We start from the raw sequence: 17,500 nt of genomic DNA, 5'->3' as shown, positions 1-17,500 counted from the left end.
CCTGTAGTACTAGGAAAGTGGTATTCATTGATAAAGATTAGGCTCAGTTATTTATCCTCCAAATTTCAAAGTAAAGTTAGTAAAAGCAGCAAGGAAATTCACAGCTGAATAAGGATCTTGATGCAATTCCTATGCACAAATGATTAAAACCAAAAATATAACAAATGGAAGCCTTCTGAACTCTGGATATAAATCCAAACCATGCAACTCTAGCCTACTGACGAAACAACCCAAGCCAACCACAATTTTAAACAAGCAAACCTCTGTCCCTGTCAGTACTAACCACCCACAATGACCACTCTCTCCCTACTTCTCATGGTCACCAAAGCAAGAGTTAACTTTTTTGCCATCTTCTTCTGCCAACAGATGGCATTTTTAACAATATCTTTCTCAATGCTTCAGCCAATCCTTCCAGACCATGGATGACAAGGACAGAAATCATTTTTTCTGTAGATATACTGAATTTTAGGACTGCCACTCACCTTACCACTAACTGTTAAACACCAATTTTTACACCATCAGCCCGTTTTGCATTAGTCACAATGCCTGCCTTCTCAGAAAGGGCTCGAACCCCATCTGCACGACCAGAGGGTGTATTCAGAGTGAGGTGCCTATGGCCTAACAGAAACGCACATATCTCTCACATCAGAGCAATCTACAGTAAAGTAAAAAATTAAAAATGCACGTCTATAAAAGCAGTAGTTACATGTGTCACATGTATCATAGTCACACCACTGTGCATCTTGGTAATTACCATTTGGGAGTGCATTGAATTGGATCGCATGCAGTTGGGATATCAGTCTGAATCACTATCTCCAATTCAAATAAAAACATACAGTCTCACGAGTATGTCCCTTATATACCTTGTCTCTTCAGCAAGCACAACTAAATCATTATTATAATCCCATTTAGCATACAAATTGCTAAAAACACATTTTATTAAGTCAGAAAGTTGGTCTTGACTTTTCTGTATCCATTGTAATAGCAGTCTCAAACAGAAGAGTCCTTCTACTGCCTGTGCAGGAGTCTCCCACTCATTTGCTTTAACACTAGCCAACTCCATGGCAGACTTCCAGGCCAGGAGATTCTTGCACAACACGCCCTGGAATCCATACCAGTTGTTTAAAGATGCTGGGACCTTTTCTGAATAAAAGTAAATTGCTTCCACTTCAAGCAGTTTTCTTAAATAGCAAAAGGACAGACTCGTAGTCTCATACTGAAGGTCAGGTTTGCAAATCTAATAAAATTACAGATATGTGAACAAAAATTGGCAAGATAATATAACACATCTGTTACTTAACTCCATGTATTTTCCTAACGTTTTCTTATTAATTTTTTTAAAGCATATGCAAGTTTGGGAAGCTGTTACGTAGGTTCACCCCATTTTTCTTTACTAAAGTAAATGTAGACACAAGTATAACAAGTATAAGATAGGACCAAGTGGCAAAATGCAGACAGAGAAACTAAGAATAGCTGGATCTGGAACAGTCACTTCACATACAATTATCTGTGATCTAAACAGCTGCTCCAAATATATATTTTTTGTTTGGACACATCTGTAGATATGATGTGTGTAATTAATTTCCCATTCAAAAATGCAATTTCATGATGCATTTGATTATTTAGGTATAAAACATTTTAATTCTCAGAGCTGACTAAAAATAGTGATTTTAATTTATTCCTGCTGCCTACAATTACCCACAACCATGTATTTTTAAATATTTCCAGACTATAAAAATTACTAATTTTTGCCACTTGTGTTTATCTGCATTTAGACTTTGATTTGGATAAATTAAGCTCTCAAGTGTTCCTTGCTTTATGAAACTCTGCATGTTGTACACTTCAACACAAATAAATGACTTCTACCATTAGAGGTTTAAATAATGTAATGTATTTCATGCTCAGCCTGAAGCTGGATTCCAATGAAGTTGCTAATGCACGTAATGATTAAGTGTAACTCAAATACTAACTGTGTTGTTGAAAACATGACAGGCAATAATTTGGTCTATTATATTCTGCCATTTAATTCCCTAGTACAGACATTCTCTGACACGTTATGAAGCAATGATTTACAATTACTCAAGCTGCAAAGGTCAGAAAGTGACATTATAATCATCTACACAGAGATCCCTTCTAATGCACAAAAAACTAGGTAATACCACACAAAAATAGTTTTACTAGAGTAGCAACTTTCTATTTAAGATTTCCCAAACTGCACAAATATAAATAATTAATTTACATTACAGTACATTAAGGCATCCTTGAAAATAAAATGTTTTTCCTATTTCCACCAATAAATTTATGAATAAGTCTCTTTTGCTGGTTAAAAGCAATCTTAAAAGAAAGCTTTCACTAAAAGTAACCTGCAATTAATAGTAATCAGTTAAAAAATCTGAAAATCTAGAAGATTTTTTAGAACACAGCACACAGGAGTACAGCCAAATTTTTTTAATGCAGCTGATCAAAGCACATCCTTATCTATAAAGAAAAAAGATCTATTAGCCACTGTGCTCAATATGGGGTGTTTTTCTTCAGACACTGTCAAAGCAACCAGTGCACTAAAATACTAAACTTTATACAAATCTCTAAACTACTCTTAACATTAACAACAGCAGAAGAAGTGAAGTAATTTCCATGCTTGGGACACTATAACTGTCCTCAAAGCTTATTTATACAAGGCTTTAAAAAATAACAGAATTTAGCAAAACACTTATATAGCAGAACATCATATGACATTTTGAGAATTAACTGCAAAAAGGAGTTTCAAAGTAAAAAATTGAGAACTAAGAAACATAATGTAAAAAAAGATTAACACCTCCATCCACCAAAAGACCAAAACAAAGCAACCCCACTCCAACAACAAAAAACTACAAGAAAGAACTACTGCAGCAAAATACAGAAAACATCTAGCCTTTTCCACGCCCCTCCAAATTCCTTTGTGTCTATAATACTTACTTTTGTTCTTAAAACACTTGACTGCTATATATGAAATACTAAATGTGTAATACACATAATAAAGACATTGCTACAAATGCCCTTTCAATTTGTAGGAAGGCAGCAAAAAATGTTTATATGCATGTTTTAAATACTAAAAATTTTCCTAAAAATACCAACCTACCTATTACCCATCTTCCTCAGTCGATTTTTAAGAAGTCATAAAAGAGAAAAAAAAAAAAAAACACAAAAGAAGGAAGCAGCTCATCTTACTTGAAACATAAAACTACACCCCAAAAAATTCTTTTTCTGAAAGTAAAGGCAAGAAAAAAGCGAAGGAATTGTAGACACATTTTTAAATCAAACATTGCCTATAAATTCTGTTAAAAATCTCAATTGCAGGACAATGCATTTTTCATGTTCTACCTAAGGCATAAAATTTGAAAAGTGCAAGATAAGCCATTTCACTGCATTTCACCAGGCAAATGAAACAAAAATTTTAAATGCTGGGCAACCAAGATTTTCTCATCTAACCTAGGTTATCAGCCAATTTTAGCGCCAGACTTTCAAAAATTCAATTCAAACATGCAGCATTTTGCTACCCACAGAAAACAGAAACTACCCCTGAAATAAGGGGATATATTTTACAGCCACGGGTATGGAAAAGAAAACAATTAACATCCATCTGCGATAAGGAAAGGAGTAGCAGACGGTGTATTCCAAATGTTAAAACATTACTAGTGTCCAATTTCTGTGTAATGTAGTTTCTCTGTGCAGCTGAAGAAAAACAAACCCTGGACTTCAATTAAAAAAAAATAAAACAAAACAGCAAAATTACTGCCTTTTTCAACAACTAAGTGAATTATATATTGTGTACTTTGTACCATGTAAATATGAAGAGCATTTGGAAAATTGGGACATAGCAAACCCTTCCTAAAACAACACAAAAAATACAGCTTTTTGCCTTTTTTTGTAAGACAAAAATTTCCAAATAATTTGTCTTTAAAAAAGGGGTATTTTGAGACCATACTACACCATGATGTTGCACTGACATTTCACCTTTAGAAAGTGCCCAAGCAGATTCAAAACACAAAAATTGCATTGAAACATAATTTATCCTCGCAACTAGCAGAGGGCTTATTACTATGAATCTAAAAGTCAGAGGATAGAATATTAACTACTGTAGAAAAGAAAACATAGTGCAGGACCTTCTGTTTGTGACAAAATTACAGAGTTAATGTTCCTGAAAGATCACTTCACCTTTTAAAGCATGATTTTTAAAAAGGTAAAATTTATAGCAATTAAAGCTAATGAAGAAATGCAGCATGAGCTGCTTATGTTCAGGAACTAATAGGTCCACTGAGCATTTCTAAGATTATTTAGCCATCAATGATAATGAATTGACATTGTCAGTGGTGTTAATGTACCAATGCTCTATAGTGCCACTAATCCGATAGCCAATCCTAGCTATTTTATTTTTTTTTTATGTTGCTACTTTATTTTTTTAACCAACACACTACCCAATCCTTTCAATTAAAAGAGCAGAAATACAACACAGGCTATTAACACTTTTTTCTCCTCTGCCACATATAGAGATGGCATATTCATTATACGGACTACGGTTCAAATTGCTCTGGTCATTCCTCCTTCAAATCCCGCTCAATTCTTCAGGACTGTTAGCTACAGTACAAGAATGTCTTTTCCAAATAAAACAGTGTTAGTGTATAGTTGTTAAAGTACATTTTGGTGCACATTAAGTGAAACGCAATGATTATTTAAAGACAGACATAAATCAGATTTTTGTGAGCCCAGGGTATTGTGGTGTATGTCTCTTCAGCCGATTGTTTTGCCATACCTAAACAGCACAGCTTCATGTTGTTGATGAAAATTAGCAATACAATAAGACAGAAAAATGGAAAACGAGTACCTGCTTGGCTACCAGGTATGACATGTCAGCAACATACACTAAGCAGTCAGCTTAGGAAAGTGACTAACATTCCAATCCAAAGTTTAAATCATTCATACATGTTTTAATCTCTCTTGCATAACCATTGTGAATCACAACTGAGAGTTGTATAATTTCTGAGACAGGTTCTGTCAGACATGTCAATCCTGAAGTGATAGAATGAGTTTTTGAAAAAATGAGGCACTGTGCCAAATCCTAATAATTTTAATTCTCTTTTTTAAAAAAAGATATCGTATTAGCTAATTTGAGATTTATTTTACTTTTTCTCTCACAATGAATAGATAACTAATATGACGATTTTTCAGTCTGAGTGAAAAGAGGATTGAATAAAGAACCAATGTCAAGTTTGTGGACAACTTCTAAAGAACAGAGCTTAGACTCAGCACTGCTCTGGATCTGCAGTTGTTAACTATTTTCTATGTCAAATTTTTGGCAATTCCTATAGCAGAGATAGTAAATAAATAATTTTAAAACAATATAAACTAGTCTGCCATGTTGCTTTTACCCACGCTGCAAAATAAGGAGTAGCACAAGTTATTCTACTATGGATATACAGTGGACTTAAGAATTGGGCTTATTCATTTTTATTTCTCATTTCAAGAAGTCAGCAATTAATTTTCTTAAGTGAGTAAACCCATCCAAAGTATCTCATAATGCTGCATGCAAAATTATTTGAAAAACAGAGAGATGAATCAGTGAAAATCACTCAGCTGCATCTTCAGCTGAAGATACACGTGTCCTATAAAATGTCTAACTCACTTTGTCCTGCAGTAGCTTGGTACACTAAGGCTAAAAAACCTCTCTTGCTGATTATTATCTCCAACATCACACCACACCATTCATGTGTGCACTGCATCATCTAATTGAACCTGTGCTCCTCTACACATTAGCCATAAGACTGCTATAGCAGATTACATAGGTTTGAGTAAAATATTTTATTTGATGCATATATTAGTTAATTTCTTCAGCATAATAACATTAAAATATATTTTTAATCAGAACTAGGGTATTAAAATCCAACTTTGAATGTCCTATGATGTACCATATATGCCATGGCATTTTAAAACCTTTTAAACATTTCTGCTAAATTAATTAGTTTTGCATTAAGGAGTCTCAATGCCTCCTATTAAATGCAACACATTTGAAGGACAATTAAACATTATGAACGATCCTTCTGAGGAAATAACGATTGTAAAAAGAAAAACAAGATTTTTTGGGTAACAAACAGGAACACAAGCATACAAAAAAGACTTCAATTTATTTTAAAAGTCTTATGCCTGCAATATTTTAGATCCGTTTGTTTGAAAAACCTGTCTTCTGTTTTGTTTTCGTAAAGAATGAAAACCCTAATGGAGTCCAGAAATCTGTTAATGGTACTAAAATTATAACAGTATAGCAAAAGAAAAAACCCCACACAGTAAAGTCTATATTATATATTTTTTATGTCTTTAAATGGAATTTACAGTTCTCCCTGGCAATGTGAATGAACATCCTATAATTTAGTCAATTTACAGATTACAGGTTCAAATTGACCTTGTAGCCCATAAAATTGCTCATCTTCAGTGCAGGATTAGAAGTGGGAAAAGAATGTCATAACTGTATTTAAGGAATTTACCATAACAATGGAAAGGAGGATATGCATGCATAATTTTAGCCACTCTTGCTCACATCACAGTTTTCAATTCTGAAACAATGCATATCCTGCGCTCTTCTCCTGGTTAACCATGGTGGAGACTGTTTCAATTTACTCACCCACAGACATGACACTTGTATTCCCTCATCCCAAGGTGCCTCTTGACATGGTTTCTGGCATCTCCGAGCTGAGCTGTTGCAAAGTGGCATATCTTGCACTTGAATGGCTTTGATCCTAAGTAAAATTTAGCATAAGATATGAGTTGAATTAGAATAAAATATCACCCACGGTTAAAGAAATAAAAAATCCTGGGAAAAAATAACCTTTTAAAAAGCCTATCCCACATTTAACCTGTTTGAGATTTTTGCCTAATAAAAAAAGTATCTTGTATATAAATTTGTAACTCCCAGGACACAGACAGTATATTCTATAAACTACTCACTGAAGTTTCCTAAAGTTCAACAACACAGAAAATACTCTCTTAACTTTAATTTGTTCTTTTTCTTATCATTAAAAATCCCACAAAATGCATTAAATGAGGACAATATAGTAGGCAGATAGCATTTCAACAAGATGGCAAAAGTTGTTCTACCCCTTTCCCCATTTCCAAATGAGGACCAAGTAGTGGTCTTAGAGGCTTGGTATCGGTGTAAACTGCAAAATGTATTTGTTTTTTAAGCAAATATTTTTAAAGTAAAGTAATTTTACAAGTGTTCCGACTTTGAATAGATATCACATTAGCATTGGTATTTCAGATTTGTTCTGTCACACACAGAAAATGATTCATCACCTAGCTATTGTAATGGCATGCAATGTATGAATATACAGCGGATAAAATATTATGCCTTTATGACTGTTTTATGGTTAAGAATTTATGATTATTCTGCAAACCAGAAGTATTGACATTTTGGCTATTATTTATTTCAAGAACAAACTTTAATATTAAATGTCCGCTGCAGACCAAAGAACTCTGAAATTATTTCTCCAAGGCAGAAGTATCAGACTATTTCTCGTATCACAACAGTTCAGAAAAAAAAAAAAAAAACAAGTTATTTGTCTATCTTAATTAGCAGTGATCCTCTCTCAAGATGGAAAAACTGTTTTTTTACTGACATAGTTAAATTGGGCACATGTCAGTCCCCATGTTATTATGCAACAATACCGTTCTAGTAGCACTTTACAATTTTCTGGCCACTAAATCCTTAAATCAATAAATCAAAATCATAGAATTGCAGTTAAAAGTAAGTACAATATGGTCACAGAGACTTCATATTATGTTTAGTATATGTTTTGTGAAGTACTTCTTCCAATAAGTTAAGCATAATATGAAATATATGATCTTTAATAAATATACATAAAGAGTTCTGATAAGAAAAATGTTGCACTATATCATACTTGATCAATGAACCTTTTTGCTTTGCCCTTGAAAACAGAACATCCTCCAAGAATGCACTGGTGAAACTGAGGATCTTAGTTAAAATTTCTAGAGTCTTAAATTTCAATTTAATTCCCAAAAGCTAACGAAAAATGAAGCATTTAATTTTAATCTTCTAACTGAAATAAAAAAGTCAACAGTACTAAGCACTGGCAGACAAGGTTGAATATTTCACAGTTCAATGACAATGAAGCCAGATCTCTTAATACTTCCATTTCTACTGTTGGAAGTAGATGTAAAATATATTTAGCACCTCAACGGTTATATCTAGTCAGCTTTATATGTTTAAATGTCAAAAGCAGGTTCAGACTGCAGCTCACAGCAATCACATTCTATCCATCACTCTGAAAAAACCCAGTTTATTTAAATGATCCTGATAAAACTAAATTAATCATTAATTTGGTGACATTTCAAATCAACACTGCATTCTACAAAGATATCCATGCAAATAAAGAAAACCTATCTTTGCATTAAATGAATATTAGAAGTTGACGTTTTAACTTATGATCTTTAATTGCACAATTAATAACATCAAGACCACAGTTGGAGAGGATTTTTTTAAATCTACTGGTGTTTATGCTGCTCTTTTTCTGATAGAATTCAAATACCATGTGGATTCAATCCTATGTTCCCTTAGTTTCTCTCCAGCTGATTAAATTGTAAATTTGTTCCTCATTCTGTTACTGCAGGTGTCCCACAGGGCTTCCATACAAGACCTTTGCTGTTTTCCATTTACATGACTCCTTTGTGTAGAACTTGAGTTCAGACCAATTGTGGCTACAGTGTGCTGACAATACAGAAATGTATTATTCTGTTGACTGCTCTCACCCAAAAACCACTGAGGCCTTGAAGCTTTTTGATTTTTTTTTTCCCCTCAGATCCAGAGCTGAATATCTGTTAACATCTCCATTTTAACTCCATGAAAATTCAAGTGCAGGCAAGCTCATCAGTACTTATCACCTAAAACAAAAGCAGTGTATCTCCCTTTTAGGTTGCTGGTGACAAATTTGTTCCAGTAAGTTCTTGAATGGAGCAACCCAAAATTTTATACTAAAAATGAAGACAGTAGACTAAGAGTTAAAGTAAAAAAATAAAATCTGTATTTCCCATAAAGCTATTTGAAACAATGTTGAAGCAATAAACCGTTTCTTAGCCATACTTATCACAAACTTTAATAGTTCACTTATGCTGTGTTAAATGTGATATATTAGATTCACACAGCTTTTAGTTCTCAGTAAAATGAGAATACTTTCAATATAGCATCTTTTCAAACAAATTACTTAAAAAAAAATCAAAACCAAACAAACCCAGGATTACTTTTACCCACAAGTTATGGCATGGATAACAAGTGTACATTTTCTGACGGGAGCAGTAAACAATAAGGCTCTTAACAAGAGAACTGGGAGAAAACCAAACCAACCAACCAACCACCAACAAAGAAACCAAAACAAAAACACAACACCACAAAAAAAAAAACAAAAACAAAAACCACCAAACCCAAAAAAACCCAAAAAAAAACCAAAACACCACCACTACACCAAATTGAAAAGAAAACTAAATTTAAGATTTCTGGTCAGGCAGACACAAGTCATGCTACTGTTTTATAAAAAGACTTGAGTTCATAGTCCTTACTTTACATTAGGACAATACAGACCCAAAGCTGTAAGAAAGAATTCACTGCCTCAGCTTTAAGCCAGATAAAGGCAACATATTTGCACCTGCAGGCATAGCTGTGTTCCTAGCTCAGGCCCAATACAAAGTGGGCAGAGCCACATGAAATATTACCATACTATTTCCTCCTATGTTTAGGACATGGGGAGTAAAATACCACACTTACATTGGGCAAAACTAACATTAACAGAGAAATCTGACAAGGAAAGAAACAAAGATGATGTGGTTGCAGGTGATTTTTCCTCAGATGTTGATTGTTAATTAAGTTTATGGGACCTCCATCAATTGCAAACTAAAAAGTCTTCCACCTCTACTACTCCTTTTACTCTTCTTTACACTTCCTCATTTTCACTTGTCACCATGTGATGGACTTATTTGTTATGTCCTCTCTAGCAAAGCTTTCCTTTCATTTGCAATGTGAAAATCTCCTACATTATTAAATGGTATTTTGAAACATTATTTTTATATTAATGAAAATCATTAGTTGTATCTTTCTAAAACTTTCTGTTCCCTTCCCCCCACCAACCCAAACCATCACTAATTACTCAATTAAAAAAAAAGGCAAGGAGTTGGGTATGGCTACACACACATAAACACACATATAAACATACTTATACACATCCAGATCCTGAAGAAAGATCTTTTTAAAAGCACATAGTCAGAAAAATAAATGGGAAAATGTGCAGCCATGCTCCTACTATGTACCTGTCATTACTGTCGAACAGATTAGAACCTGGAAATACTGTAATTTGCCTCACCAGTGTTACAAGCCAGTGTATATACAGTTGGTGGAGTAGGTAATTTCCCTCCGCCACCACTCCCAATAACCTAAAAATATTTGTTTCTTATTAAACTGTAACCATTGTGATACAGATTGGAAGAAAAGGTTCCATAAGACACAAAGAAAACCACAAATATGAAAATATGTATTGGAAGAGAAAGACTTCTTCCCATTAACTATTAATAAAAATCTCCACATTACTATTTATGTGAATAAGCAAAGAACAAGAAAAGCATTTCATTTAAGGGTACAGTGAGAAACAGGGCAGATAAAACTCCATTCTGTAACCCTTCTATACCTCCGCACGCACCACCAAAAAGTGACTTGCAAAATTAAACGTATTCTTTTACTGCTTTGCATATTTAGTACTATGCGAAAGCACAATAAAAATATACTCCGTGATAAGTCCTACACACAAGATGTTAAAAAGTACACTAACTTTTACTTAATGTTACAATCAATGATGTAACTTATGTAAGTAGGGTTGCTTTGTCATATATTGATAGTTACCTCACTTTCACATCCACATTAACTTGATTTTAAATGCAATTAATACATACAGTCAAGGAAGACTAATGGACTACATTCTGCACTTAACCTGGTGGACATTTTCAAATGGCACAAGTGACCAGTGCAAACCTATTTTGCATTGTAAACGACTAAATAAATCTTAATGGATTAAGAATGATCAGCTATCAACACACAAGGGAAATTAAGTGCTGAAATGCCTACATTGATTATTTTAAATTATTAGCCTTACTCTGTTCTTGAATTTGTATGCTTTTAGTGAGCTTTAACACATTTACAAGACTTATTGACTATAATTACAAGAGAATTCAAGTAATGGACACATCAATTATAAGCAACATGTCTTGACCAGACAGTTGCATAAAGAATTCTAAAGAGAGCTCCATTAGCATCCTCCCCCTTAGTTTTATTCAGTTTTATCTGCCGTAAGAGGGCATATTAAGGGCTTATACAGCTGTTCTGACCATGTGAACATGAGCATCCTCCTAAAGACTTAACACTGCATTCAAAGTTGGATATTAGCTGAAGCAATACAGATAACTACGTTATTGACAGGACAGAAGTAATGCTGAAAGTGTTAAGTATGTGAGTTATTGGTATACATGAATACGGCAGTTACAGTAAAATATTCTAAAAGGTTAGAAATACAACGTCCATGTTCCCCAAGATTAATTTAAGGATTTGTTGTCCAGTCACGCCTTTGCCTCTTCATAAAAAAACCTTACAAAACTATTTTAGGATTATGCCAGGAATTACCATTCTTTTATGTTTCTTTTCTCTTACCTTTTTGTTCTCTTCCTTGTAACCATGCACTAAGTTTCAAATACTGCATGAATTTAAACTATAGCTTCCATAATAAGCCATTATTTAAAAGTACAGTAAAATAAACCTTACAGTTTTAATGAAAATATGTTCATTGAAATGTGAATTTATTATTCAAATCCACTCATAAATTCAACCATGGAGACACCACTTGTCTAAGCAGAGCTCAGTGATTTAGAAAAGCTGTCTATTTAAAATAAAGAATGTATGGCAGGTTTATAGAAACATCGCAGTGAATTTTTACATAAATTTAGAACTGCAGCTTATGCATTTTTCTGCAGAAATGTTTTTAAATTTTCCACTTAAAATTAAACATAAAAATGAATTGAAAGTGTGATCAGCACAGAAACTAAATCAGATGCTCTATCCCTGTACATCCCATCAGCACTGCACACTACCTTTCAAAAAGGTTGACCAATTCCAATCCCTACAACTCGTTTCTACAAAAACCTCTTGTTGCTTTTTTTTGGTATTTATTTAGGAATGATGTAATATTAAAGTCTATCCTGAAACATTATGTAATGCTGAAAGTTTCACTGAATTGAAATTAAATAAACAATTTGGATATGAAAAAAGTGCAAGGAAGAGAGAACTAGAAAGACCAACTAATTGTTCTCTCAAACCATCACCGCATCATTACATAAATTTAAGAACCAATCAATGGTTACAATTTAGATTAAAAAGGAAGAAAATCTCTCCATATGAAACAAAAAGCAGAAGGGTGGCTGTGCTTAAAATGTTCTTACATTTTCTGCCCTCTGATTACTGTATTTTCATACCCCTTTAGGTAATTTTGAATTTCACCAGGGGCTCATCAGGCAATATGAATGCCAGTTCATAAGAAATGTTAAAGAGATTAACAAGCAGAAAAAGAACAATGGTATAATTCACTCTCTTTGAAAGAGACCACTTGCAAAGAGAGTATTCCATACCTGTATGGGTACGGATGTGAGCTAGGAAGGCCATGGAATTGCTACTTCTACACATCTTCCCACAATACTTGCAGACATTGCCTTGGTTCTCTTCCCTCTCCCTGTTTATTTGCTCAGTGTCTTCCACAATGTATTTATTCACTTCTCGCAGCAGCTCTTCATGTTGCTCTTTGATGTGGAGAAACAAGCTCTGCTCCGAATCGAAGGGCTCCGTGCACTTCAGACACTTAAAGGTTGCGCCTCCTTCAGGCAGCTCCTCCACGCTCGCCTGCTCGTTTCGCATGTGCCCAGCACTGGCCAAGTGTTGGTGAAGGTTGCTCTCTGTGTAAAATGATTTTCCACAGAGTAAGCAATGAAAATGTTTTTCTTTTGAAGGATGTTTCATGGCTATGTGAACATTTAGTCCGCTCAAACCATCTGCTAGAAAACCACAGTCATCGCAGCGAATACGTGTCGATTCCCCAAGGGAAATTCCTTCTGACTTCTTCTTTTTCCCACCACTTGGTGAAGTGTCTGCTTTCACGGTGAGCTCATTAGCTTTCACTGCAGCCGACATCTGTCCTTCTGCAGACTGGTCAGTGGCCTCCCCATCCTGATGGTTTTTTAACCTCACTATAGAAGAATCAAACTTGCCAAAATTTTGTGTTGCCTTTCCTTTATCATCACTGCTGATAATTGTTCCTAAAGCCTCATTACTACTTTCTTGCATGCCCTCAGCTGTTGAGCCATCTGCCTCCCAAACATTGTTATTTATAGTTACTTCAGCTTCATGTTGTGCTTCCATAAGGGCTTCTTCCTCCTCCCCAGTAGGATCCTCTCTGAAACTTCTGTCACCATCTAAACTATGTATATTTTGTACCGTTTCTCCAATGTTTCCAGCAAAATTTGATTGCTCTACTGCACTACTTGTTTCTGGAAGACTTAGCGTAAGTGGGTTATTTTTCTTCAGTGATTTTATTTTGAGATTGTCTTTGTTTCTACACTCTACTTCAGGGTTTTCGCTATTTTCTTCCAAGCTTTCCTCGTCTTTTCCTGGATTCAAGTTTGTGTTGCTTGATATATTTTGATTTTCTGCAGTGCAATCATCATCTGAGTTAAGCAGTTCCTGGCCACGCTTCCTTTTCTGCACCTCACAAGAACCTGTTTCTTGAACTGATACTTCACTGGCAAGTGCAGCAACTTTATCTTTCTGAGGAATTTGCTGGAATCCTTCACCAAAAAGGTTTTCTCCTCCATTTTTTGACTCCTCTTCAAGTTCATCTCCTACTGCATTTTGGGAACTGACATCTTTAGGAGTTCCTGGAGATGTATTTTCATCTAAGACAGTACTCCCAGTTAAGGCTTTACTCATAGGATCACCTTGTGCTGCATCATTGGCACGTTCTCTTTCACCTGAAACAGTTTTCGATTCTCCTGCATTGTGATGGTGTTCCTCTTGAGGCAAAGCAGTGTCTTCTTTAGCAATATTTGTTGTATTTGCTTCCTCCCCAGAAGAAGAATAAATATATGATTCCCTTCTAATTTTATGTTTTTCTGTTGCTGCATGCCTAATCATCTCTCTGCGAGTAACAGCATAGTAGTCACAGGCCATGCAGTAGTATTCAAATTGTTTTGTATGTTTTCGCTTCACATGCAGCTCTAAAGAAGCAGCAGAATGAGCAATGAAGCTGCAGTGTACACACTTGTTGTCATTTGCACCCACTGCTCTTCGCTGGAACCCTGGGTCACCGTCTTGAGCAACCCTCGCTGGTTCCAGAGGTACACATTGGTTTATATTTAGTGGATCGGTAGCAGGCTGCAAATCTGGCAGCCTACTGGCATTTATAACTTTTAGCTCAGTATCTCCTTGCTCAGCTTCCTGATTTTCTAAGACAGAACTTTCCAAATCTGGCGACTGGCCACCATCCTCAGCATGGTCATACAAGGCAGTCATGGGGCTGTTAACCTTCTTGATCATGGATTCAAAATTACCTCCTTCAGGGCTAACGATGATCTCCGAGTTCTGTTTTCCACATCCTTCTATTTCAACACGACTTTTGTGTTTTTTAGTTGCACAGTGCCGTTCCATATCTCCTTTGGTTACAGTGTAATAATTGCAAACCTTACACAAATAGCTGTACTGATGACTGTGCTTTCGTCTGATGTGAACAGTCAAATTTGTAACACTGGAGGCCAAGAGACCACAATGGGTACAGGTCCTAGAAATAGTGCCTTTGGGTTTTCCTCTTTTGGATGCATTAGCTAAAACCAATTCATTTTCACTAATCCTTTGATCAAGTGGAACAACTTCCTTATTTCTTGATACGTTTTCTGCAGAAGAGGATGAAACATGTATAATTTCTTTATCTAACTGAGCATTTCCGCTCCCAGAAGCGGAAGTATCCACCACTGGTTTAATACCACCAACACCGACACAAACCTTTACAATACATTCTTCAAAACGCAGTCCAATGTTGTTTTTCCTGGCATTTTCAAGATGCTTGCTTCTTTTGATATGCTTCTCCATTCCTTCCTTACTCAGTGAGTAGAGATTACATGCTTTGCAAAGGAAGTGATACTCTTGTGCATGTCGGAGTTTTATGTGCCTTGTAAGAACTGTGGAAGATCTTGTCTTATAAAAACACTTTTTACATTGAAATTGGGTTTTATTCAGAACAGAATGCTTAAGTTCATTTCTGTGACTTATGAAGGAACTATCTGGAGTTTTTGCTTGCATTGATACTTCCATTTCACTTCCAAGTCTTTGGCTATTGTTTGATACTGAGTCAGCGTCAGTTACCACTTGCAAGGTCTGATCAGTGTTACTCAATGGAGTAGCTTGCTGAAATAATGTACCATTGTGTTTCTCATTTTTTTGATGACTTATCAGCTCTTCTTCCAAGTGAAAAAAAAGAATGCAAGTTGGACAACTATGGGACATATTATGCACTTCACTCATATGGCTTTGAAGGTTGATCACATTCAAGGTTGTAAATGAACAGAGTTGACAATTAAAGCTACAATCACCCATCTGGTGTTTACTATCCTGACAGTGTTGCTTCATGTCTTCCCTGACTTCAGAGGAATAGCTACACATCTGACAATGAAACTGGATCCTTTTTGTATGAAGCTTCGCAACATGAGTTTCCAAACTTCCTCGGTTCTGAAAAACATGACCACAATCCATGCAAGTATGAAGAGTACCATGATCAGCAGTAAGTTTAACATCAGAATCCTTAGCATCTGCAGCGCTAGAAGAAAGGGTATTTGGCTTATCTTCAGTAAGATCTTGAATTTCTGCAGTAGCATTGCAATTACTTTTAGCATCTGTTTCTAATTCTGTATGTGACATAGGGCTTGAATCACCAGGTTTAAGATGTGTGCTGGAAATATGATGTATTTGTACTCTCCGAGTTTCAGACTTGTCTCTCTTACTATTACCCAACAAGTTGTACCTTCTTTTAACCTGCCTTTTTAGTCTAAAAGACCTACTCTGTCCAAATGAAGACCTTAATAGGAAAATGTTTCTTTTATGCTTCAGTCTATTAAATCTCCTTGTCTTGTGTAAACTGTTAAGTAGTTTTTTGGTAGTTAGAGGGAATTCTGTTTTCTGCAAGATATTTTCTGATGGTCCCGGTATTTCTAGTTTTTCAGTATGGACTTCATCATTTCCTTGTATACCAGAAGAAAGCAATGTTTCTTCTGTCATAGCATCTTTTTTTTCAGTGGCAGTATTTGAAGATGGTATCATTTCAACAAGTTCACTGCCATCATTTTGTTTAGGCAAGCTTACTTTTGAGTCTTTCAGTGTAGCGCAAACACTTAATTCTTTTGCATCAGCAGTTCTTAATTTATTGGTCCCAGGCTTTGCTTTGACTTTCCTGTCTTTGGTTGCAGTAGACTGTTGGTTTTTAAAGGATTTTTTCGTCAATATCTGTACAAAACCTCCCCGTGCAGCAAGATTTTGGCGTCGAAGATGAGTCTTGCCAAGGAAATGAGAATTCAGGAGACTTTCTTCAGCACTCTGAAAACCACAAAGTTCACAACAAAAGATCTTGGATTTCTCAGGATCTAGCTTGACATGCATATGCAGTGAACCGCATTCATCTATGCAACTGCCATGAGGGCTTGTTTGCTCTTTGGATGGTTTACAGAGGCTTTCTAAACGTTTCTGTTCTTCCATATCAGAGCAGGAAGCCAAACTCTGATCACTTATTTTGCCTTTAAGATATTTGTCTACGTTTCCAACTGTACAGACACCACTGATTTCTTCTGAGGAAGATAACTTATCAGGAACAGTAGCTGATACCTCTTTATTTTCCTTGTGAATGGAATCATCATCAGCACATCTGAGATCGTAATGTAGGCACAGGATATCTGAATTAAATATGTCACTACCAGGACAACTGGTGACTCCTTCCTTCTTTAAAACTCCAGCTATCATACTATCTCCTTCTCCAGCTAAAACTTTTTGTAATTTCCTTCCACTATCTTTCGTGTCTTCTGAAGAACTCTGCTTTCTTTTTCTGGAGACATTTTCAGGTTTGTCTGCTTCAACAACATCCAGGTTTGGTGACCCTGGCAGTGCTCTTTTGTTTGTGCCATTCTCTTTTCCTTTCTTTTCAAGGTCCCTGAACACTTCATCTGATAGAAGCCTTGTTTTCTGCTGAGATGAGGAGTCACATCCACCATTTTGTCCTGATGTATTTCTTGAGGATTCTTCTGTCAACTCAACTTGTAAATTCTCATCAGCATCATCTCTCTTCTTATTTTCCTCCCCATCCATCCTTAACATTGATATTATCAATTGTAGATCATT

General features: G+C 35.4%; 1 protein-coding gene across 3 annotated transcripts in view; it reads right to left on the bottom strand.

Annotated features, from left to right (window-relative positions):
- ZNF407 (zinc finger protein 407) overlaps positions 1–17,500 on the bottom strand; it is a 337,647-nt gene that overhangs the window by 292,766 nt on the left and 27,381 nt on the right. For all 3 annotated transcript variants that reach the window (XM_027883907.1, XM_027883910.1, XM_027883909.1), the window contains exons 3-4: positions 12,703–17,336; positions 6,653–6,767 (exon numbers count right to left, since the gene is read on the bottom strand). In XM_027883907.1, the coding sequence (XP_027739708.1) occupies positions 6,653–6,767; positions 12,703–17,336 (4,749 nt within the window). The remainder of the gene's footprint in view (positions 1–6,652; positions 6,768–12,702; positions 17,337–17,500) is intronic.

Source organism: Empidonax traillii, unplaced genomic scaffold (genome assembly GCF_003031625.1).
Source record: "Empidonax traillii isolate 1590-97213 ecotype Southwest subspecies unplaced genomic scaffold, ASM303162v1 scaffold136:size1122602, whole genome shotgun sequence".
In the NCBI taxonomy this organism is placed as follows: Eukaryota; Metazoa; Chordata; class Aves; order Passeriformes; family Tyrannidae; genus Empidonax; species Empidonax traillii.
The sequence above is the reverse complement of the archived record's forward strand: the minus strand, read 5'-3'. Positions and strand labels throughout refer to the sequence as shown.